Source organism: Echeneis naucrates, chromosome 20 (genome assembly GCF_900963305.1).
Source record: "Echeneis naucrates chromosome 20, fEcheNa1.1, whole genome shotgun sequence".
NCBI classification, from domain to species: domain Eukaryota; kingdom Metazoa; phylum Chordata; class Actinopteri; order Carangiformes; family Echeneidae; genus Echeneis; species Echeneis naucrates.
In genome coordinates, this window is record NC_042530.1 from 762,125 (window position 1) to 787,339 (window position 25,215).

The 25,215-nt window shown below is 47.6% G+C and overlaps 2 protein-coding genes across 2 annotated transcripts in view; both read right to left on the reverse strand.

Moving 5' to 3' along the window:
* LOC115060929 (nebulin) lies at positions 1–25,214 on the reverse strand. The gene is given in 65 exon segments (XM_029529087.1): positions 1–356; positions 436–577; positions 579–697; positions 878–982; positions 1,055–1,159; positions 1,383–1,493; positions 1,576–1,692; positions 1,761–1,871; positions 1,987–2,094; positions 2,189–2,293; positions 2,372–2,476; positions 3,171–3,284; positions 3,350–3,454; positions 3,976–4,077; positions 4,197–4,307; positions 5,636–5,746; positions 5,867–5,977; positions 6,114–6,221; positions 6,317–6,427; positions 6,539–6,646; positions 6,874–6,984; positions 7,293–7,403; positions 7,484–7,594; positions 8,083–8,193; positions 8,761–8,868; positions 8,962–9,072; positions 9,148–9,249; positions 9,337–9,447; positions 9,537–9,647; positions 9,820–9,930; positions 10,118–10,228; positions 10,447–10,554; positions 10,636–10,746; positions 11,839–11,949; positions 12,167–12,277; positions 12,453–12,563; positions 12,701–12,811; positions 12,972–13,082; positions 13,153–13,263; positions 13,415–13,522; positions 13,721–13,831; positions 13,959–14,069; positions 14,323–14,433; positions 14,523–14,633; positions 14,854–14,964; positions 15,094–15,204; positions 15,281–15,391; positions 15,473–15,580; positions 16,299–16,409; positions 16,944–17,054; positions 17,131–17,241; positions 17,355–17,465; positions 17,553–17,663; positions 17,836–17,946; positions 18,113–18,223; positions 18,301–18,414; positions 18,682–18,792; positions 18,916–19,026; positions 19,147–19,257; positions 19,369–19,479; positions 19,553–19,654; positions 20,935–21,006; positions 21,884–22,128; positions 24,705–24,761; positions 24,990–25,214. Coding segments are annotated over 63 exon segments (7,083 nt in total). The 5' UTR covers positions 22,121–22,128; positions 24,705–24,761; positions 24,990–25,214; the 3' UTR covers positions 1–215.
* Positions 1–25,215, reverse strand: part of nebl (nebulette) — a 39,578-nt gene that overhangs the window by 2,798 nt on the left and 11,565 nt on the right. The gene's annotated exons all lie outside the window — the stretch shown is intronic.

Below are 25,215 nucleotides of genomic sequence, written 5' to 3' on the forward strand. Positions count from 1 at the left end.
CAGGAAGTACAGGTACACATCAGCGTGACGACAAGAGTTACTACACACGTTAGAGTCACAAATCACACACACACACGCGCACACAGTCAGGGTGTGTGGTCAGTGAGCAAAGAAAACACACACGGCGTGCTTTTAAAATATTTTATTATGAACACACTCAGCTGCTGGAGGGTGTTAGTCCGGGTGTGACAGCCCAAACCGCCGTGACACATCACTCATGTTAGCTCCTCCCACAGCAACCAGGCCGCTACCATGGAAACCGAGTCCTGTGTCTTCCTGACGCGCCTGTACTCAGGTGTGTCCAGCTCGGTGCAGCTCCGCCCCCTCACCTCCTGCAGCCCGCGCTGATACTTCACCTGTCCACACACACGACATCACGTGTGACATCACACTGGGAAATACGCAGCTGTGTGTGTGTGTGTGTGTGTGTCTTGCCGAGCTGATGTTCTCCTGGTTCTGCCGGACTCTCTCCAGCTCTGGTGTCACTCCGACGCTGGTGGCCTTCAATGCGTTCTGCTTGTACTTGACCTGATGGGACGATGACGGCGTCTCAGAGTCACATGTCATCTCTGCAATCAGAGCTCAGTATGTGTGTGTCCCTCACCGAGCTGATGTTGTCCTGGTTACGTCGGACTCGCTCCATCTCAGGCGTTTCCATGACAGCGGTTCCTCGGCCCACTTCCTCTCTGTAGTGAACCTGCACAGAGCGGAGGTCGACAGATTTAAAGGGCCAGTGCTCCGCTCTCACTGCCACAAACCTCAATTAATGGGGCTGCTGTTGCCCCGGCAACCGGAGACTTAGGCCAACAACAACTTCCTGTTCTGTTGCTGTTGTTGTGTTCTAAGTTTGTTCTGTGACATCACCACGTGAACACACATCACTGATCCTCTTGGCGTTCTCCCTGGCGAGGACGATCTCTGGCGTTTCTGTGACTGAGGACATCAGACCCCTCATGACCTTGGAGTCCCAGGAGTACCGGAGCTGGGGGGGCAACAGAGAGCTTTGAGGTCCAGGTTCTGCTCTGCAGGCAGTATATGAAGGGCGGGGCCTCACCGAGCTGAGGTGTCTCTGGTTGGCTCGGACTCGCTCCATCTCCGGAGTCTCAGACAGCAGACTGTAGTTCCCCTTCAGACGCTCGGCCTCGTCCTTGTACTTCCTCTGCGGAGAGAGAGGAGCGTCACTCTGTGGTGTGGCTTGTCACAGACCTGACTGGAGACCTCTTTGAGGATGAGGCGTGAAGCCGCTCCGGAGTATCTGTGACCCTCCCGTACCAGTTTTCTCTCAGCTGCTCCGTCTGTGATTCAAACACAGACACACGAGTGCAGCTCGTTTGTTATGGCTCCGGTCTGTAAACCCGGACCAGGACTCGGGTTAGGGCTACCTGGCTCTGGATCTGGGAGGCCCTCTTGGCTCTCTGTATCTCCAGGACGTCAGCGCTCAGCTCCATGCCTTTGCCCAACACTTCCCGCTCCATGTCCCGGCGATACTCCCTCTGCAGACAGCAAGGAGCCGCCGTTAGAGCCGGACCAGGTCTGGGTTCTCAGCTCAGGTGTGGTTCTGGTTCAGAGTCTTACCTGGTTCAGGATCTGATTGGCGTTCTTCACCCTCAGCAGCTCCGGTGTTTCCTCCAGCCCCACGCCAGATAAGCCACGCCCCTTTACTTCCTGCTCCAGGTCTTTCCTGTACTCCTTCTACAGGGAGAAGGGGAAGATAAAACGCATCATACACGTGTGTGTGTGTGTGTGTGCGTGTGCGTTACCTCACTCAGCAGACTGCTGGCATGGCGGGCTGTCAGGTATCCAGGCGTCTGCTCAACGTCCACCAAAGCTTTACCCTTCACCTGCTCCTCGTAGTCTCTACGATACTCCCTCTGTGTGTGTTGGGGCGGAGTGTTTATTTCACTGACTTTGCTCTCTATCAGTGTTGTTGTCATCGTATTGTTTTGTGTGTCCATGAGATTGTGTGTGTGTGTGTGTGTGTGTTACCTCGCTCTGCATCTTCTGAGCTTCTTTGGACACTTGATATGTCTGAGTGTCTCCGAACTCCATCTGAGATCGGCCTTTGTTCTTCTCATACTCCTCCCTGTACTTCACCTGAAGCAGCACGCACACGCACACACTGGTTGGTTTGTCAGCTGGCACACGCACACACACACACACACACACGCACAGTGTTAGTGTGTCTGACCTGGCTGTGCAGCACGGCGTTCTCCTTGTGATGAAGCTGTTCAGCCGTGTCCAGAGCGATGTGGTAATGAGCCTTCGTCTGCTCGTACTTCTTCTTGTACTCCACCTGCTCACACACAGATGATTGTCAGCACAGCCACTCAGCTGTGTGCGTTGTGTGTTACAGTGCCGACATGTGTCGTACGTTGCTCTGCAGTTTGCTGGCGTGCAGGAAGTGTTCGAGCTGCAGGAGGTTGGGCAGGTCTGAGGAACCTTCCAGTTTCTGGTTCTGGTTGGTTTTATATTTCACCTGAAGGACACAAAAAAGATTTTTCCTGATTTTAAAACTGAAATATGTTGGACGTGAAGTTTTAAAGTTGAAGGTCCTGATCCAGGACAGAATTCTGAGGAAGCTGCTGGTCTGGACCCAGACTCCTGCCTTTGTATTGCGATGCTGAAAATTTGCAGCTCAGAGGATTTTCTGAAAAGCAGCTGAGTGAACGAGATCAACACAACAAGCTGTTACGTAACAGCGAAGTGGAGAAGCTCCGCTGTGTGTGGGCGGCTGCATCCGTGTGTGTGTGTGTGTGCGTCTTTATGCGAGTATGTGTGCATGTGCAACCTCTTCATCTTCAGCAGCTTTCATCCCACAGTCCCTTTTCATTTGCTTTAGAAAGGTTTCCATGGTTACGCCCACACAACAGACTGAATTCACGAATGTGAGTCAAAGTGAATGACGCACACACACACACACACACAGATGGAGTCAGTTCCTGTGTTTGAAACGTTTTCAGTGCCACTAATGGAAACAGACCTGATGACTCAGGTGATCAGGACACCTGAGATAACCACAGCAGAACACACGTGTGACTGCGTCGCCATAGCAACCGCATCCTGTCAGACTCAGCATCTCCGTCAACCAATCAGGTATCAGGAGAGATGCCCAGCTGGAAGTGGCTCACATCAACTGACCATGTGACCATGTGACCATGTGAGCGGCTCACCTGGCTGGCCAGAGCAGCAGCAGCTTGTGTGTGTTTGAAGGAGAGACAGTCGAGGGGGTTGTACTGAGGCCTCTGGCCCTTAAACTGCCTGTCGAAGTTCTCCTTATACTTCACCTGAGGGAGAGAGAGACGTCAGCAACACACCCAGTGCATGCTGGGAAGGCTGTGTTTATTTTTACCTGGCTGGCCAGTTTGGAAACCTCTTTAGCGTGTTGGATGTCAGTTCGGGACAGAAGAGAGCCGTCGCTGTAAACAGCCTGTTTAGTGTTACTCTTATAGGCCACCTGCACGCACACACACACACACACACACACACACGCACACACACACACACACGTGCACATTAGAAAAGTAGAGCATAAAATCAATCAAAACTTTAAAAAATATAATATTAATAACATTTCTTGTAAAATACATAAAATACAAAAAAATTTCTATAGAAAAACACAACAGTCAGCAGAGACACACAATTTTGCACCTAAGGACACACACATACACACAACTTAACATCTGAAGACACACACAAAATGAATAAATGAATATACACTTCATTCTTCTGTCTACTGAAACATTCAAGAAACATTACTGTCATTTCTATTAATCTCCTCAAAGACACACACACACACACACACACACACACACACACACACTCCTCCCATTCAGATGAACCTTACACACCGTTATGTAACGACAGCTCACAGCAGAACCTTTTCTATAATTAATCGTCGGCTGAACGGGACCGTTGTCATGGAAATGAAAGTTGGATTGGACGTGGTTACACATGTTCTCACACACACAGACTCACATCACTGGCCAGTTTAGCGGCGTTGGTGGCGTTGACGATGTCCGGTCTGTCAGGCACCGTGTTGTAGTGATGAAGTTGCTCTTTTCCTTTTCTGTAGCCGACCTGAAACCAGAAGAGACAAAATTATTCAGCAACACAAAGAAACACAAAAACGGTTAAATACAGAAGAACAACGGGACGCGGCAGTGTTCGATCACGAGGGGAGGTGTGTTTGTGTTTACTTCGCTCTGCTTCTTGTTGACCTCCATGGCGTGCTCCACCTCAGGCAGCGTCTTCATGTTGGTGTAGCTGGACTTCCCCTTCTCCCGGTTATACTGCTCCTTATAAAACTTCTACAGAGACACGGAGACAGAACGAGGCAGAGGAGAGCAAATAAAACGACGAAGAGACGGGGAGATGGAGATACAGGATGACTAATTCAGCGTGGTGCTGAATAATAACCGTTTCCTAAAAATACGACGAGCTGCTGCTAACTGAGAAACTCGCAGCTCGACGCAGAGACGAATATGAAACGGAGAGCAGATTAACAGGCCTGAAGTGGCTGCTGAGACTAAAAGGTTTTCTGAAAGTATAAAAACAAACATCTTCTGAATATTTTGGTGGACAACAACATGAAGGCCGCCTGACTTCAGGTCGTTTTCCTGACGACGGCTGAATAAATAATAAATAATAGCCCCCCCCCGACAGTCTGGGCTGCTGTTGTGTAGTTGATGTGTGTCATACGCTCCAGTTAGCGTCACATTGCTCGGTCAGATCTACCTCCTGCCCCACTTTACCCCCAGGTTTCATTTTCTGCCCCCGGGGCTGAATGATGCCAGATGATGCCCCCCACCTTATAAAAGCTTTCAGTCTACTCCAGCTACACAAGGTGTGTTAAAGTTTTTCTTTTTTTTTTATGTCTGATGTCCTTTTCAGCTCTGTCTTCAGAAATGATTCAGTTCCTTTTCATCACACAGGACATTCGGATGTTAATGAGACCGTTCAGCCGGATTAATTATAATAATTTATTCTCACAGCAAACAAACATCTGGAGGAAACGATCTGGTTTTTGGATCAGCCATATGCTGATTTCCACTTTAATTCTGCAGCAGCATCAAAGTTTTACTGTGAAGAGGCTGCAGAAGAATCTGAACACTGACAGTGGAGAAAATTTGAAGGGATCCTCTGGACTGCAGATATTTACGCTCTCAGATCAAATGAGTGACTTTATTTTATTATATTTTATTTATTATATTCTGTTGATGCTTTCAGTTTTTAATCACTCAGTTTGACATTGAACTTTTTGTGCCAAAACAAGTTTATGCTGTAAAACAGCTGTGTGTGTCTTTGTAATTGTGTTCTGTTGTGTTAACATGTTTATCTGCCACCAGCTCAGAACCAGTTTAACTTCATTCACATCTGTGACTCTCTCAGAGGTGTGAAATCTTCGTCTGTCCCACTTGACAGTGTGTGTGTGTGTGTGTGTGGTCAGTAGGTCAGTGTCTGTGTCCTCAGGCTTTAGAACACAACAGCTGCTCTCTGTGTTCATGCTTCAGCTCACAAAATCATACACAACACACTGTCCCCTGTGTGTCAAACGGAGAGGATTGTGGGACGTGGCTGTTTAAGCCCCTCCCACCTGCTCTTCTTCTTCTGCTTGAATAAAAACAATCGGACTCACGTCGCTCTGCGTTCGGCTCAGCTCTTTCACGAACACCGTCTCGATGGTTTGGGGCATCTGAGCGTACAGACTGCAGCCAGCCTCCTTCTTCCCCTCCTCCCTGTAGGCCTTCTGCAACACAACACAACAGTTTTAGCTTCTTCTTATTATTCATTGAGACCACATCTCCCATAATCCCCTCTGTCCTTCTCTCTGCTGAATAGACAGTGTGACGTTAAAGGTCGTCGTTACCTCACTGCTCAGCTGACTTTGCTCTCTGGCGTGTTGAGTTTCTTTGGTTTCAGGCAGCAGGTGATACAAACTGTTGACCTGCTCCTTCTTACCCGCCTCCTTATATTTACACTGTGACACAAACATCATCACATTTTCATTTTTTGTGTTATTTTGATAGAAAATGTTTAGCGAGAAGGGGAACAAAGTAAAGTCCAGAAACTAAAAATGTAAAAACAGAGTTGCTTATTGGTTTATTATTTCCCACCTCGCTGTGCATCTCGGCCATCTCTCTGACAAACTGAGTCTGCAGAGTTTCAGGCAGCAGCGAGTACAAAGTGTTGGAAAGATCCTCTTTGTCCTTCCTGTACTTTGTCTAAGAGAGAAACGCAACACAACACAACACAAACCTGCTGTCAGCTGGAATGTTACCGGTGTCTGTTGGACAAGCACACAGCTGCAGCCTCTCACCTCGCTCTGCAGCTCAGAGAGCTGCTTCGCAAACTCCGTCTCTTTGGTCTCTGGCATCTGGTGGAAAACACTGCTGCTGATGTCCTGCCTGCCTTTCTGCTTGTATTTATTCTGACACACAAACATAACACACACAGAAAGATTTCTCTGTGCCTTAAAGCTGAATTTAACTTGATTGTGTTACTGTCACCGCGCCTCGCTGGTGTCCAGGCGTCCACTCACCTCGCTCTGAAGCTCGGCGGCGGCTTTGGCGAGCTTCATCTCCTCCGTCTCCGGCAGCAGAGCGTAGAGGCTGGAGCTCAGCTCTTTCTTGGCCTCCCTGTACTTCACCTGGACAGGACAGGAGATGCTGAAAATAAAACTGTCCGAACCGTTCATGTCGGTCCCATCTTCTCTGCCTGAGCAACATCATGCCTGACTTTAAAATTTAGGTCAGATTTTAAACCACTGACTCAAACTGACTATCACCCAGATGACATCAAACTTCTTCTTCCTCTAAACGGGACCGTCGCTGTCGCACTGGAGACTGAGCTGTACGGAGGATGAAGTGTGAGTACCTGACTCTGCAGCTCCGTCGCCTCTTTGGCGTGCTGCGTCTCCAGAGTCTCGGGGAGCTGATGGTACAGACAGCTGCTCGCCTCCTTCCTGCTCGACTGCTTGTACTTGGCCTGAAGGAAACATCAGCGTTCAGTCGGCATCTCTGCGTCTTTTCACTGACGCCGCTGTGGTTTTAGGTTTTCTATGGAATCTGTTCGTGTGGCTCTGCTCAGTCAGTCCTGATCTGATCTGTTATATAGTCCAGGTTCAGTAGAAGAACATCTTGGACTGAGACTTTCTGCTTCAGGGATGGCGATGACAGACCACATTAGGGATTTGGACTAGATTCAGGTTCATGTGGAGTCAGTGGGCCTGGCAGTCTAAGCTATTAACGAGTTATTAATTATGCTGAATTTGAAGGAGCAGCCATCTTCCTCACCTCACTCTGCAGCTCAGAGATGGTTTTGGCGAGCTGAGTCTCTGCGGTCTCTGGCAGCTGAGAGTACAAACTCTGAGACAAGCTCCGGATCCCATCCTCTTTATATTTAGTCTGGAAAACACACAGGGAGTCGAGCTCACACTCAGGACCACGATCACAGAGCGATCATCAGGCGTCGTGTGTGTGTTCACCTCGCTCTGCAGGTCCGACATTTTGGCGGCGAGCTGCGTCTCGGCCGTGTGTGGCAGCTGAGCGTACAGGCTTGATGACAACAGCTTCTTCCCGCTCTCCTTGTACTTGTTCTGCAGGAAACAAGTCTTTCAGTGTCCTCATGAAAAACTGAGGAAAGTTTTACATTTAATTCTCAATTTCTGGTTTTTATATCAGTGAAACACAAAAACAAAATAAAGGATTAACTGGTGAAAGAATAAAATCATAAAACAATCTTTAAAATGTTGAATGAGCTAAGTCCAGATTCAGATCTACAGTCAGTCTGTTGGTTTGTTTTTCTGATCAATATTTGAGTTTCATTAGACAAACGCTTCTGTTCCTCTGTGAAATAATCCTGGAGAAACTTTCAGGTCCAACAAACAGAATATCAAATATCCTCCCAGAATATTATTTATTCATTAAATCGTCGACTCAATTCGAATGTCCTGAAACAGAACAGCTGGTTTAACGCGCTCGCTCTGAATAAAACAAAATATGAAATGACAACTGAAGAAAGAATCGCTCTTGCTGTGTTTTGATGAAATGTGGATGAGAGTGAGTGAATAATAGATGTGTGTACCTCGCTCTGCAGCTCAGTAACTTCTTTAACGTGCTGCGTCTCCAGAGTCTCGGGCAGTCGGTGGTACAGAGCGCTGCTGGCCTCCTGCTTTCCCGCCTCCTTGTATTTGACCTGCAGCGAAAAGGAACACTCTTTACTCAACGTGTTCCAGCTCAGAGAGCTGGATGACCGTTGAACTGTCAGAAAACAGCGTCATTACTCCTTCTTTAAAGAAGAAAAAAAGAAAAAACCACAACACAACGTCGCTTTTCATCTGTAGGAGCCGGATTCACATTGAAACACATTCAGGATGGAGACAGAAGGTGAAGAGAGAACAGAACTGAGAGAGAGAGAACGAGCTGAGGAACTGGGGGAGGCGTCGAGCAAAGAATGTGTCTGATAACGGGACCAGAATAGACAACAACAGGCACTTTATCTGGACCTTGTTAACGTGGAGCTCATACATTCGCCTTCTGGACACCCAGACTTCATCTTTAACATCAAAAACACAAAAACCAACACGCGTTAAAAACATTCTGCTGTCTTCTTTCGTTTATGTGATTCCTGAAGACAAGGAGAAACCATTTCATGCTTCAAGGAAACTTAAGGAGAAGACTTAAGGGTACTTGTGTTATCTGTCCCCTGATAATTTCCCAGAATGCCGGGGTGAAACAGATATATCCCAACATGATTTCCCACCTCGCTGTGCGTCTCGGCCATCTCTTTAACAAACTGAGTCTGCAGAGTTTCAGGCATCAGACAGTACAAAGTATCGGACAGGTCGTCTTTGTCCTTCCTGTACGTCACCTATGAACAGAATTAAAGTCCTGATTTAAATTTGAATCATAGACGCAGCAACAGATAAATTAATAATCTCAACTAAAAGCTCAGGGTCCTCACCTCGCTCTGGATCTCTGACATCTGTTTGGCGAAGTGAGTCTCTGCCGTCTCAGGGAGGACGCAGTAAAGGTTCTGACTGATCTCCTTCTTACTCTCCTCTTTATATTTCACCTGAAACACAACACAAAGCTCAGATCAACAGACTCACAACGCTGCTGACAACTGCAGCGTGCGTGTGATTCTCACGTCGCTGTAAACGCCGCTCAGCTCTTTGGCCAGCTGTGTCTCTGCGGTCTCAGGAAGCTGGTGGTAAAGGTCGCCGCTCGCCTCCTTCTGTTTATACTTCACCTACACAAAGGACCAACAGACAGACTGACAGACCGACAATCCAAACAACGCAACACAAAACCAGACTGAAGAGGAGGCGGCTCGTACCTGACTCTGCAGCTCAGACAGCTCTTTGGCGCGAAGAGTGTCCAGAGTCTCCGGCAGCTTCGAGTACAAAGAGCTGGACGCGTCTCTCTTCGCCGCTTCTTTATACTTGGCCTAAAGAAGGAGAAACATCAGGAAACAGATTCAGACATGACGAGGACGCAGGCTGATCATTGGTTTGTGTTCCACATCTGCCAGCGTACCTCACTTTGGATTTCAGAGACAGTTTTGGCGAACTGGATTTCGTTGGTCTCGGGCAGCTGAGAGTAAACGCTCTCAGTCTGACTCTTCTTCCCACTTTCTTTATACTTAATCTAAAACGAGACAACATGACGCAGTCTGTGTCATAATCTGTGTGAAGAAGTTTGGTTTTAACGCTAATGAGGTGAATAAACGAGGAAAATTTCAATTCTTGTCTTGTTGTTGTTTCTGGTTGAAGCTAAAGTTCCTGAATGACAGACAGGTGGAGAGTTTGAGGAGCAGTACCTGACTCTGGAGCTCCGTCATCTCACGGGCAAACTGAGTCTCAGCAGTTTCTGGGAGCTGGCAGTACAGAGACGACGTCATCTCCTTCCTCCCTTCATCTTTGTACTTTTTCTGTGGGAAACAGCAGAAAACTACATTTTTCTTCCCTTTTTCCACCTAAATCAGATTAAAGCCGCAGATTTGACTGACAAGAAGTTCAGCAACTAACTCTCAAACTGAAGCACATGAAGAGAAAGACGTGGAGGAAGGAAACAAGGTGACACAGACGGAGTGAGGGAGGAGAGAGATGGAGACTCACTTCACTCTGCAGCTCCGTCGTCTCTTTGGCGTGTTTGGTCTCCAGAGTCTCAGGAAGTTTGGAGTAAAAAGACGAAGCTGCCTGAAGCTTCCCCGCCTGCTTGTACCCCACCTGACACACACACACACACACAATCCCTTGGTTGATATAGCAACCATCCTGTGACATCACCTGTGAGCCAATAAGACTTCATCTTCCCATGTGAACCAGACCTCATCATCATCATCTGATTTTATCATAATCCTGATTATAAAAGAGAAGTGTCTGTTCACAGGAAACTTGTCATGCTCATCCTGATTTTATTTTATTTTAGTTCTTCAGTTTCCCACCTCGCTGTGCGTCTCGGCCATCTCTTTAGCAAACTGCGTCTGCAGAGTTTCAGGCATCAGACAGTACAAAGTGTCGGACAGGTCGTCTTTGTCCTTCCTGTACGTCGCCTTGAAGACAAACAAAGAAAACATCAAACGATGTCAAAAGAGAGACGACAAAGTTTTGAGCAACAATGTAAAAAATCGCACCTCGCTCTGCATCTCAGAAATCTGCTTGGCAAAGACCATCTCTGGAGTCTCCGGCAGGAAGCGGTACAGAGCGGAGGACGAGTCATTCTTACAGCCCGCCTTGTATTTCACCTGCAGCACAACACAACAACACAAAGACAGAGATGAAGGACAGAAGACAGAGGACACAGGAGAGAGGAGACAGAGGAGACAGAGGACAGAAGAGACAGGAGACAGAGGAGAGAGGAGACAGAGGAGACAGAGGACAGAAGAGACAGGAGACAGAGGAGAGAGGAGACAGGAGACAGAGGAGAGAGGAGACAGAGGACAGAAGAGACAGGAGACAGGAGAGAGGACAGACGAGACAGGAGACAGGAGACAGAGGAGAGAGGAGACAGGAGACAGGAGACAGAGGAGAGAGGAGACAGGAGACAGGAGACAGAGGAGAGAGGAGACAGGAGACAGAGGAGAGAGGAGACAGAGGACAGAAGAGACAGGAGACAGGAGAGAGGACAGACGAGACAGGAGACAGGAGACAGAGGAGAGAGGAGACAGAGGACAGAAGAGACAGGAGACACAGGAGACAGGAGACAGGAGACAGAGGAGAGAGGAGACAGGAGACAGGAGACAGAGGAGAGAGGAGATAGAGGAGACAGAGGACAGAAGAGACAGGAGACAGAGGAGAGAGGAGACAGAGGAGACAGAGGACAGAAGAGACAGGAGACAGAGGAGAGAGGAGACAGAGGAGACAGAGGACAGAAGAGACAGGAGACAGGAGACAGGAGACAGGAGACAGAGGAGACAGGAGACAGAGGAGAGAGGAGATAGAGGAGACAGAGGACAGAAGAGACAGGAGACAGAGGAGAGAGGAGACAGAGGAGACAGAGGACAGAAGAGACAGGAGACAGAGGAGAGAGGAGACAGAGGAGACAGAGGACAGAAGAGACAGGAGACAGGAGACAGGAGACAGAGGACAGAAGAGACAGGAGACAGGAGACAGGAGACAGAGGACAGAAGAGACAGGAGACAGAGGAGAGAGGAGACAGGAGACAGGAGACAGAGGAGAGAGGAGACAGGAGACAGGAGACAGGAGACAGAGGAGACAGGAGACAGAGGAGAGAGAAGACAGGAGACAGGAGACAGGAGACAGAGGAGAGAGGACAGAGGACACGGCTGAGTAACATCTCCACACAGTAAAGGCTGAAGAGGAGCAGTAAGGGTCACCTGACTCTGGAGCTCCGTCACCTCCTTGGCGAGCTCGGTCTGGAGGGTTTGAGGGAGACCGGAGAAGAGAGATGAGGACAAATCCTTCTGCCCGTCCTTCCTGTACTTCACCTGCAGGGACACAGTCTGACTCAGAAGAAGGGCATGATGGGAAAAGTCCTCGTCAACCTGAACTGACCAACGTCAGGTTGGTTCGGACATTAACTCTGTTTGGACCAGAGTCCTGGATTTAATGAATGTTCCAGATGAAGGTATAAATGGAGGGAATATAGGGAATAAGATGAGGAAACAGGAGACCAGCAGCAGGTCTACAGCTCCCCATCAGTACCTGGCTCTGGAGCTGGGTCGTCTCCTTGGCGTGCTGAGTGTCCAGCGTCTCGGCCATCATGGAGTACAAACAGCCGCCGGCCTCCTGCCTGCCGGACTTCTTATACTTCCTCTGAAAACAGCAACACGAAACATCTTAAAGTCAGTCGGACATTTAGAGATAAAAGTGTTTTCTGCCCACTAAACATTAAGTCCTGACCCAGAACCTCAGAGTCCACGACATGAGATGATAAAAAGTCATGATGTTTCTCACATGTGGACGCTGCAGGCCGGTGTGATGGACTGACCTCGCTCTGCAGCTCCGACGCCGCTTTCACAAACTGAGTCTCTGCCGTTTCTGGCAGCTGAGAGTAGAAACTGTGAGACAGGCTCCTCATCCCGTCCTCCTTGTACTTGTTCTACAAAAACACCATCAGTCACTCCTTCATGATCCATTCTGAGCGCAGCAGCATGCTGGTGCGTCACAGTGAGGACGCCATGTGACATCACTGTGACATCACTGCCTGGGACAGAGGGACAGACGGAGAGAGCTCACCTGGCTCTGCAGGTCTGTGAGTTCTCGGGCGAACTGGTTCTCCAGAGTGTCGGTCAGCTGGTGGTAAACTGGAGTGGACAGATCTTTCTTTACGGCTTCTTTATACAAAATCTGGAGGATGCAGAGAGAAAGAAACGGGAAGGCGGCCGATCAGAAGAGAGGGTCGGATCCTCTCTTCTGATTGGCTGACTGGCCTGTTGTTCCTAGAGAGAGGGAAAGCTGCACTGAGATGGACTCAAAGTAAAAGGCAGGAGGTTCTGTGTGTGTTTACCTGACTCTGTAGCTGCGACGCTTCTTTAGCATGTTGCGTCTCGAGGGTTTCTGGGAGTCGATGGTACAGAGACAGTGACGCCTGTTTCTTACTGGCCTCTCTGTATTTCTTCTGAAACAGGAGATGAGACACTGAGATTGGGATCGGTCTGCAGGTAAACCTGTTGAAGCAGGAAACGCACCTCGCTCTGAATCTCTGTCTGCTGTTTGGCGTGCTGATGGTCGATGGTGTCGGGCAGCAGAGAGTACAGGTTGACGCTCATCTCCTTCTTACTGTCGTCTTTGTATTTGACCTTGTGAGGAAACAAAGTTCACTCATCGGATCTTTGACAGAAATATTAAAGCACACAAAACATCGAACTGTTCTTCAAACTGTCTTCACTCAGCCTGAACTCACAGACAGCACTAAAATATATTATATGTATTATTATTGTTGATCCGAACCTCACTCAGCATCTCCGTCTGCTCTCGGACAAACTGGGTCTCGTTGGTCTCCGGCATCAGGTGGTAAAGACTGGAGGCGCCGTTCTTCGAACTCTGCTTGTACTTCAGCTGCAGCAGACGTGATCAGAGAACCAGACCTGATTAACTAGCTGCTTTTTCTAAACATGGATCCCATCAAACAGCTCCAGCGTCAACATCTGCTTTCTGTTGACCTAAATTTGATTTTCATCCCCTGACTGAAAAGGAAGACAAGAAGAATTCATGCACAGGTATCTTCCCCTGTGGACTCTTCGGGCTGTTGATTACCTGACTCTGCAGCTGCGACGCCTCTTTGGCGTGCTGGGTGTCGAGAGTCTCCATTAAAGTCGAGTACAAAGATCTCGTCTCTCCCTTCCTTCCCGCTTCTTTGTACTTCGTCTGGAATGCACACAAACCCAAAACGAGCAGTTTCAGTGCAGCTTCGCCTGCTTCACCTGCTTCACCTGACATCAACGAGGACTGAAGCTTTGTGCTGTTTGTGGTCAGAAACACTTCCCTCCCTCACCTCGCTCTGCAGCTCAGACACCGCTTTCACAAACTGAGTCTCTGCTGTCTCTGGTAGCTGGGAGTAAAAACTCTGGGAGAGGCTTCTCTTCCCGTCCTCCTTGTACTTGTTCTGAAAAAGATGGAGATGTTTCAGGGGAGTTTGATTTAATGTGACCAACTGCAGAGCGATTCCCTTCTTCGATCTGATGAGCATCAGAACATCAGAGGGCATTTTGTGTGAGCTCCAAAAACCAACATGGCCGCCAACAGCCCTGATCTACAAGCTCAATGGGCGTCATTTGACTGTGTCATCTGAAAGCAACATCCTGTGCGAGATATCGAGTGTTTGAGTGCTTTGATGGAGGCGAACAGTCGTGACGGACCTCGCTCATCATGTCCGTCATCTCTCTGGCGAAGCTGGTCTCTGAGGTGTCGGGCAGAGACGAGTACAGGGAGCTGGACATCTCCTTCTTCCCGCTCTCCGTGTACTTGATCTGTGTGAGAACAGCGAAGGGTTTGACTCTCAGGAATCAACGAGACTCGATTCTCTCGTCTGGTGAACGGTGAAAAATGGCGGCGTCACCTGGCTGAGCAGCTCTGCAGCTTCCTTGGCGTGCTGCGTCTCCATGGTGTGTGGCATCTGCGAGTACAGGCAGGAGGCCGCCTCCTTCTTTCCCGCCTCCTTGTACTTCATCTGCAGAGGAAGATAAACAGGAAGGGCTGGTGAGGGCAACACAATTCATACAGCTCTGAGGCAAAGAATGGAAATCTTTTACCACGTGCTGACTTTAACACTGAAACAACAGAACATGTTTTCTGTCTCACTGTTCTCCTGAGACGAGGAGGCGGAGAGGCCTCGAGCTAATGAAGCTGCTGTTTTCCCAGCGACACCTAAACTCACCACCAACCGTTACCTGGCTCTGCAGCTCCGACAGCTGCTTGGCCAGCTGTGTCTCCGTGGTCTCTGGGAGTCGATGGTACAAACTGGTCTCATTCTTCTGCTTCAGACCTTCTTTATACTTCAGCTGCAGGAAACAGACGAGATCATCACAAACCGTCCCACGTCCACTAACAAGTCCAAATATGACTCTAATCCAGTTGTGCCTGTTGTGTCTCATCATGTTTGTGGGGTCAAAGTGAGGCGGTTTGAGTACCTCGCTCTGCAGAACAGACGCCTCTTTGGCGTGCTGGCTGTGCAGGGTCTCCGGCAGCAGCGAGTACAGGTTGATGCTCATCTCCTTCTTCCCGTCCTCTTTATACTTGACCTGCAGAGGCAGAGACGTTGAAGCTTCGCTCTGCAGCCAATGGAAACACCTGCCTCCTACTTCCTCTTGTTCTCACCTCACTGATGAGCTCAGACACGTCTTTGGCGTGGACCGTCTCCAACGTCTCCGGCAGCAGGTGGAACAGACTGGAGGACAGATCTTTCTTCAGTGCCGCCTTGTACTTCAACTGAACACAGACAGCACACAGTGACTGACCCAGCAACAACTGTGTGTGTGTGTGTGTGTGTGTGTGTGTGTGTGTTCTCACGTCACTCTGCAGCTCAGAAGCTTCTTTGGCGTGAAGCGTCTCCAGAGTCTCAGGCAGAGTCGAGTACAAAGAGGTGGACACGTCTTTCTTCCCCTGTTTGTACTTCATCTGAAACCAGATGAATAATTCTAATTTTCTTGCCTCCCACTGTTGTTCTGTTGCTCCTGTTCTCCAGCCTCTGATGAATGTGAATGTGTGTGAATGGTTGTTTGCCTCTGTGGCCCAAAGAAAAAGTCAAACTGATGAACTAGTGTTTGACATTTCCTCTTTCTGGGTTGACGTGACCATCAACGTCCCGTTTATTAATGAACCTGCTCGCCAACATATTTCAGGGATAAAAATATCTAAAAGGCAATTGCACCATCATTCACAGCATAATAAGCTTGTGAAAGGAAAGGGTTGAATTTCATTTTTTTCATTTTAATTTGGTGGTCTGATGAGGTCCTTGGTTTTTTCCCTTTAATTATGACACACAAAGATCATCAAGTGAAATAAAAGGAAGGCTACAAATGACATAAAGTTCATGTTCATTTCAGTTTCATCACGTGGACAAAAACTGTTTGATGAAGGCACTTACTCCTGGTCTTCTGGAGGTTTGTGTGTTTATGGCGAAGTGGTGCTGTTTGTAGTGATCGTGTCGTTGCAGCGATGCAGGCTAAAAGTCGGATGAGGGATGGATTAAATCAAATTCAAGGCTTACTGTCCTTTCCAATGAGGACTGAGGATATCATGAATATGAATACAAATGAATAATGTGATCCTCTGGTCATAAATGAATGTGTGCTGATATTTCAGGGTTGGACTGTCTGTTCTGGTTGTTTCTCACTTCGCTCTGCAGCTCAGAGACCGTTTTCAGGAACTGCATCTCTGCGGTCTCCGGCAGCTGAGAGTAGACGCTGTGCGAGCGGCTCTTCATCCCGTCCTCTCTGTACTTTCTCTGTTGAAAGAAAACAAAGAGTGGACGGAAAGCTTCCCTTTACACATGCAGGAAGAACAACCTGCTCTTCTCGGGAGACGCTCGTCATCTCAGCACATTAATCATCTCTTGTATTTAAATCTCCTCTTGGTGTTTTGTCATTGTACATATTTCATTGCTGTCTGTTTGCTCAACACGTCTTTGTTCCCTCACAGATTTGTTCTGACAGCGAGCCGAACGTCATTAGCTCAGCCCATCTCTGCGCGGTGCCGTTAAAATGCAAGCGCTGATGCCCCTTTGATCGTTTTTGATGATAATCAGTCTTGATAGAAACATCAGACGGTGAGCTGATGACGCTGCAGCTCTGCAGGTTTTTAAATTAAACAACACTTCCTGTTTCTAAACCTCCAGGTGTCTCTGAGGCTGAGGAGATTTAATATGAACAGGTGAAGGAGAGAAATGTCACTTCCTGTCTAATGTGACGGCCGCCAGACTGTGCAGACGGAGAACGCCAGCAGGGCGCCACAGAGACACGTGACATCACAGCGCACCTACCTCGCTTATCATGTCGGTCATCTCTCTGGCCAAGCTGGTCTCTGAGGTGTCGGGCAGGGACGAGTACAGGGAGCTGGACATCTCCTTCTTCCCGCTCTCCTTGTACTTAATCTGAGGAAAATAAAAGTCCTCTTCATTAACGCTTCATTTAACCTCTGAGCTCACAGATGAAGGTCAAAGGTCGCACCTCACTGAGCAGCTCTCCCGCTTCTTTGGCGTGTTGTGTCTCCAGAGTTTCAGGCAAAAGAGAGAACAGGCTGGTGTTCACTTCATTCTTCCCAGCTTCTTTATACTTGGTCTGCAGAAACCACAACCAAGACGTTTAACATCTATCTTCAGACCGTTGGACCTCTGAAATGTGTGTAAAGACGAGCGGATCCCCGGTGAAGGAGGAGGACTCTGGTCCTGTACCTGACTCTGCAGCTCCGACAGCTGCTTGGCCAGCTGTGTCTCCGTGGTCTCTGGGAGCTGATGGTACAAACTGTTCTGGATCTTCTGCTTCAGACCTTCTTTATACTTCAGCTGCAGGACAAGAGACAGGATCCAGAGCTGGTTCAGTAAACTGATCCGAGGAGTGAGAGAGAGAGAGACGGTGAGCTGTTTGAGTACCTCGCTCTGCAGAACAGACGCCTCTTTGGCGTGCTGGCTGTGGAGGGTCTCCGGCAGCAGCGAGTACAGGTTGATGCTCATCTCCTTCTTCCCGTCCTCTTTATACTTGACCTGCAGTGAAAAGCATGTTCAGAGTTTCATCAGGATGTCAAATCGAAATTCAAAAACACAACACTGCACAGTGGAAGAAGTTCCACATCTGCGTCTTTATATTTTGAAACAAAAATGCTTCTTTCATCTCCAGGCGAAGTGGTTTGTTCAGTTTGTGATGTTTCTGTGGTACCTCGCTGAGCAGCTCGGACACTTCCCTGGCGTGCGCCGTCTCTAAAGTCTCCGGGAGCAGAGAGTACAGACACGAACTGACGCCCTTCTTACCGGCCTCTTTGTACCGCATCTGGAGATAAAGCCACATTTCAATTTTAACATTTGGCAATGTGAACACGGGAGAAGGTCAGGGCAGACACGAGAAGCCTCATTAAACATCACAGCACATAAATTGTTATGTTTTCTTGATGAAGGATTCAAGGCAGCTCAGCGGAGGAGAGGAAGCAGCAGCTCACCTCGCTCTGCAGCTCAGCCACACTTTTAGCAAACTGAGTCTCAGCCGTCTCTGGGAGCTGGGAGTAGAAACTCTGAGAGAGGCTCATCCTGCCGCCCTCCTTGTACTTACTCTGAGGACAAAGAATCAGTCAGATTGATGTCAGCACCTCGACTTCGTGCTTCAGCGTGTTCAAAGTGTGTGTCGCACCTCGCTCTGCATCTCAGTCATCTCTCTGGCGAACTGGATCTCTGTGGTGTCGGGCAGCTGAGAGTAGAGAGAGGACGGAGCTCCTTTCACCAGCATCTTAGGCCGGTAATTCACCTGGGAGGCAGAGTCTGAGGATGAAACACCTGATCTCCACACATGAGTGTTTCCAAGTCACCTGGGAATGTATTGATACCTTCTGAAGGAGAGCAGGAGTCATTCCCCTTCTCTCTGTCTCATTTCCTCTTCCAACAACTTAGGAACTTAGAAATTAGTCCAAAAACTATCAAACCAGTTTATCTTTGCTCTGAAACCTGCAAGAGGTATCGACACCCTGCCACCCTGTGTGTGTGTGTGTGTGTGTGTGTGTGTGTGTGCGCGTACCTCACTCTGGAGCTGTGACACCTCCAGAGCGTGCTGAATTTCAGGGGTGTCTGGAAGTTGGGAGTAGAGTGAGACCGACGCCTTTCTCTTCCCCTCTTCTTTGTACTTTTTCTGAAGGAATCAGATCAGAATCAGGATCAGTTTTTAATGCCTGAGCTTGAGCAGCAGCTGCAGGAATATGAACTGACGCTCCCGTCATTTATCCTGACGGCTGCACGACTGGACTGAAACTACCTCGCTCTGGAACTCGTGGACGGTCTTGGCCAGCCGCATCTCGGCCGTTTCAGGAAGCTGAGAGTACAAACTGCTGCTCATCTCCTTCCTCCCTTCCTCCTTGTACTTGCTCTGAGGAGAGAGGAGAGAGGCTGTGATGATGACGATGATGTCCCACTGAAGACTGACGAAGAAACTGAAGATAATTTATTGATGAAGTTTGCTGAAACTTTTCATTGGTTGAAGTCTGACCTCACTCAGTATCTCCGTCAGCTCTTTGACGAACTGAGTCTCAGTGGTCTGAGGCAGCAGAGAATACAGAGAGGAGGAGATCTCAGTCTTCACATTTCCTTTGTATTTAATCTGAAAATCAAGCAAACACGTCTTCATCAGCGCTGCAGCCTCATTAACGATCCCCCACAGACTTTGAGAGCGATAAACCTCCCTGTCAGACGACAGTGAAAGTGGAACTACCTCACTCAGAAGCTCCGAAGCTTCTCTGGCTCGTTGAGTCTCCGGAGTCTCAGGCAGGACGGAGTACAGAGACAGTGCCGCCTCCTTCTTCCCCTCCTCCTTGTACTTGGACTGAAAACGGGGACACGTTTGAGTGAGATGATCGGAGAACATGTGATGTACAACGGCAGCTGTGTGCTCAGACCTCAGATATCACAGTGCTGATGTTCCTGGAGTGGATGAGTTCTGCTCCAGGAACAAACTGACTCTGGCCTTTCATCTTCTCAAAGTCCTCCTTATACTTCACCTGCAGGGGGACGACACATCAGAGTCTGAAGCAGTTAACACAGCTTGAAATCAATCTGACAAACCCAGATGATGAAGAACAAACAATAATCTAGATTATAATGACATAATAAGGACATTATTAGAGAGATGTGGTTTAGTGGCTCGTAATGAAGACAAGTCACTTTCCTTTGTATCTAGATTGTGCAGATTGAGCTGAACGCGGCTCATTTAGTCGACCGTGAGTTATAGTTGGCACAGAACAATTCAACGTTTGCTCCGATCACAGGCCGACAGATTTTCTGGAGGGAGTTGGAGTAAGAAGCTGTTGCTGCCAACGACGGAAATGTTCTGAATCCAAGCAGATAAATGAAACCTTCAATCAGATATGTGTGGCAGTAAAATGTAAAAACATATTTATGGGTGGCTGATTATACGACACAAGGCCATCACTGCTCCATCCTAAAGCTGAACACAACCTGCATGTGGTTACTGTCTCCATGGTGACAGCAGCATCACCGATTGGCTGAGTTTTAGGACTGCGAAAGAAAGAAAGAGAGACTTCTGAACGGTGTCGTTTGAACGCGGCTGGTCACAAACTGTCTTCTCTGGCCTTCACCGCAGCTGATGACTCACTCAGCTTTTAGAAGCAGCTGAGCTGCCAAGTTCGATTCCCGGTGGAGTCAGCGTTTCACTGCCAGAGATCTGCTCAAACTGACGGAGGGGTTTTCTCTGAGTGTGAAGGTTTGTCACCGGGTCTGCCAAGGGCTGGTTGCCAATGGCAACGCCGCCTTTGGTTTGTGTCAGATGAGTTTCTAGTCCGATGAGTTCGAATTCACGAGAGTTCCTGCTGACGTCGGTTTGACTCATCCTAGAGGATCCGCCCTCAGACCTGCTGACGATTAAGATGCATCGTCACGATCGTGTGGTTGACACATTTCTGTTCCCCTCAGGATGACGTGGAGCGACACCGATAACATCTCAACGCTTGAACATCATTAAATTAATTTAAATTATTTTTTGTGTGTGTAAATTTGGCATCTGTAAAACATATTCTCAAAACTATCTTGTAAATGCAGAATCAGTGATGCTGGGTGAGGCCTATGATTGTGTGTCTGTTGTTGCTGATGTTTTTTTTTTTTTTTTTAGAAATTACTTTGTGCAATGTTTGAATGCTAAACCAGCATCAGCTGGACTTCACTTCTAATTAACTTCTAAACTTTGTCAGTGATTTACTGGACAATTTGAATTTTCACATGGGAGGGTGGGAGCTGGATACTGAACATCACTGAATGAACTCACATCACTGACAATGAAGCTGCACCTCCTGTTAAACGCCGGATCTGGTATCGGAGGCTTGACGTCAGAAGAAGCCTGAAAACAATAAATAAATAAACATGCAGATGAGAGTCAGAAATGACACACATGAACTCACTGATATTATAATTAGACGGCAGCTCTCCCTGTTCAGATGCAGGTTAGCTGGTGACTCTTAACTGTCTGTAGGTGTGAATGTGAGAATGCATGGCTGTTTGTCAGCTGCTATATACGGACTAAAGGGGCTAATCTGTCCCTCGTCTTTTTCAAAGGGATGATAAATTTATTTAAAAAGACACATTGCAGCATACGGCTTCATTATTCGGGCAGAAACTTGAGCAGTAACTGATAATTCCAGAACAATATTGGCAAAATAAATTATCAATCTGAGCCCACAAACAATTCAGAGACAGAGAAAGCTGCGAGTCATCTGGGGGGGAAACGTTCCTAATTCCTGCTCCGCTAATCCTTCGCCTCCCGTAACGGACCAGCTCCAGTCCCAAAAAGGCTAATAATGGCACATCACTAATCCTCTCTGAGCCCTGATGGAAACCTGCAGTGCCAGGCGATGCCCCACGCTAAGGTCAACACAAAGACTCACAGAAGAGGACCTAAATCAGCAGATTTCATCACAGAACAGCAAAAGCCAGCACACAGGACTGACACCAAGCTGGGGACAGAAATCTGAAGATCTGTGGTGGCTAAACGTCAAAAACACGTCAAACCTCTGAAATTCAGTCATATTTCTACATCTGATGTTTAATTTCATCTGTCAATTCAGTCAGAACTTTTGTCTTTTTCACCATGAGCATGAAAACCAATTTAATCAGAAAACAAAAACAAGCAGCTGAACGTGTTCGTCAGGATCTGCTGGTTTGTGTGTTTGCTGTTTTTTTTTTTTGTGTGTTTATCAGTGTCACCCTAAATGTCTCACCTCTGACTCCCAGGGTCCCAACGACTTTTTCCTTTTCCTCTCCACTTCCTCTCCATCTTCCTCTTCTCCGTCATCTGACAGTTTGACACTTCCAGCCTCCCCGTCCTGCCCTCCCCTGGTCGTCTCGACAGACGTGGTCACAGCCGTTGTGACCACCGTCTCCTGGAGAGACTCTTCCTCTCTCTCCACTGTCACATTTTCTGTCTGTCCAGCAGCAGACACTTCCTGTTCCTCCATGTCGGTCCCTTCAGATAACAGACACCAGTTAATGTTGAAATTTCAGTTGAAGGATGTTTGTATGGAACACCAAAAACTATTAAACACCAAGTCCAACACAACAGGATCATGAAAGAGGATGCAGCTCGGTGTGTGTCTGCGTTTGTAAACCACCAACAGTCTATAAACTTTTAAACCAAACTTTTCTCTTCGCTGCTGTAATAATTACAGCGGCCGCTGGGTGTGGCCCGGCCTAACGATGAGGTCATAACGACCTGCTGCCAGATGACCAATGGGCTTGTTTTAATAAAACAAAGCACAAAACTATTCAGGAAAGTTTGAATGGGAATCTTTGGTGGTGATGATGGCAGAAATTAGAAACACCCTGAAAGTGACCGCGGTGTCTCCAGAAAGACGCCAGACGTAGTCATGGCCACATGAGCCTGTCTATGAACTGTCATGTTAAACTGAAGCTCCCTGATCGACGTCCCCACTTTGTAGAATCTGTCATTATTATTTCCTGCTAATGGCTTTCTCAAAGTCACATGTCAAGGTCAGCTCCCAGCTTCCAAAGCTGAAGGGTCAGTCCCCTCTGATTCTTCCAACCTTCCAACCAATCGTCCTCTGAGGCCCAGACCTGTTAGCACGTTAGCTCCTCAGCATCGGACTCACCCTGAACAATCTCTGGTCTGTCCTTTAATAAAGTTTCCTTTTGTCTCCTCCTGGTCCTGGTCCTGGTCCTGGTCCTGCTCCTGGTTAGTCTTTCACTCTTTTCATTCAATTTCTCACTCAGTTCTTCTGAACATCTACTGAATCTGAGTTCGTCTCTGGATGTCTGAGCTTTTCTGTCCTCCTTCTCAGAGTGTCGACGTCTTTTTTTAAATTGAAATATAAACCTGTGACAGACTGACTGGTCTCTGATGGTCTTTGGTCTCCCGGGGGCCGGATCATTGGGAACGTCTTATCACCGTCACGTCCACATTTAGCCCCCCACTCAAGACCTTATCTCCTGCGGCCCTTCATCTGAGTGTGTGTGTGTGTGTGTGTGTTGGGGGTAAATACTGTATGAATGTGTGACTGAAGTGTGTCCTTCATTCTTCATTCAGGAGTTGAAGGTGAATTCAGACAGTGTCATATGGAAGGAATGTACCGACACACACACACACACACAAACCTAAAGGTCTGCGATGAAACAGGAAACACTGGCGGTTGAAAAAATAAGATAAATAATAAGCTAAATTTTATTTATTATATTTGAAGGTGTTTCCTTTGAGGCGCTGATTATTTTTCCTTCTTACTTTCATTTCTGGTTATTTATATTGGATTACTTCAACTTTTGTTTCTACACCCTATTCTTTTTTTTTAATCTTTGCTCTCCAGACTTTCGTGTTTGAGTCTCATGAGATTCTTGATGCCATTTCTTCACTTCCTATTATTGTTGGGTTGTGTTACTGCTCTAACTGTGTCTAACTGTGGTCTGTTTGACTGATTTATACAGACAGAGTTTTATTATCATTATTATCAGCACCATTATAATTGTGGTTTACGTTACGTCATCTGGAGCTGAGGTAGGAAACAGGAGTCAGGACTTTTACTCTCCTACATGCATTCATTTGTTAGAGTGTGAAAATAAACCCGACAATAAACCCCCCATGCAACAATAAAACATAAAAACACAGATCCAGCCTCACTTATTGAGGCAGCCTAATTAATAAGATGAGAGTGTGTTGTGGTTCCATGGCCTGAATAACAGCTCTTCCTGCAGTCATCCAGCATCCCAGTAAACAAGGAATAAAAAGCTCTCTGAAAATTGGGAGACAGTTTAAAGCTGACCAGGAGCTCTCTGTCTCCCTCAGATCTTCTTAATGAATTCTGAAACACAAAGCTTCATCAGGGAGAAATCCCTGTGATCTTGTCCTGATGTGAACCAGCTCCGCCGGCAGCTCGCAGCAAATAACACACTTCAGGCTTCAGATTTCACTTTTTTGGCTCCAGATCCCGATAAAAACATTTCTTCAGCTCAGAGATCGGTTTGATCTCCGTGAAGGGGAGACCGTCTCTAATTCACAACCTGCAGGAGGCCATTTCATTTAGAGCTGACAGTTTTTGTTTATCTGCCGTATTTAAATTTTTACTCCCTCACATCTTCCTCCTCCTCCTCCTCCTCTCCTTTCATCACCAGGTCAGCCTTGAAAAGAGCCGAGTGACAAAATGAAAATGTGAGGGCTGTTTGAATGTCAACACATTTCAGAGTGACACTGTGTGTGTGTGTGTGAATTAGTGCAGGTCCAATGAGGAGGGAGAATGTGCGGCGTATTAATGCAGTGGAATAATGAGATCACTCGGTCAGGTAAACAGGAAACAGACTAGAGGAGCGTATATTAAAGGTCCAGACCTCCACGTGGTCTCAGGTCTGAATCAGGTCTGGGTTCTATATTAATACTGAGAAAAGCTCACAGCCTGGATTTAGACACTGAGCATGAAAACCAGCCGTCAGCACTTCCTGAACTTTGTGATGTCACAACAAAACAATCAGAGCCAACAGCCCCGCCCACCTGGACACACCCTCCAGCTTTGCACAACAACTACAACAAACACACACTACCTGAGCACCATCTGCTGAGGGTCACTGGGTCATCAGCGCACACAAGGGATCCAACACCTGTGCAGACACACAAACCATTAGAATTCTGGATATGAACATATTTGTACTGTTTCACTTAAAAGCAGCGTCACTGGAGCCGTCGATGCTGGTAACCATGGCAACGCTCTGCTGGTGTCACTAACGTGGCTAAGACTGTTGTTCAATATTCACTTTATCCGCTCATTTTCAATAATCTAAACATAAACATTCATTAGTTTTAAAGTTAAAAAATAAAAACTCACTTACTTTAGAGTTTTCATGGATGTTTGTTGATGAAGCTTCTCTTCCTCTTCAAATAGCTGGAGGGCTCCATGATGAAGATGAACGCTGTGTGTGTGTGTGTGTGTGTGTGTGTGTGTGTGTGTGTGCTCACTGACCAAAGTTCACCCTGTCATATATTCACTACTTCATTCACAAACACACACACTCAGCAATTACACAACAGGACATAATAAGGCATGATAAGTGTGTG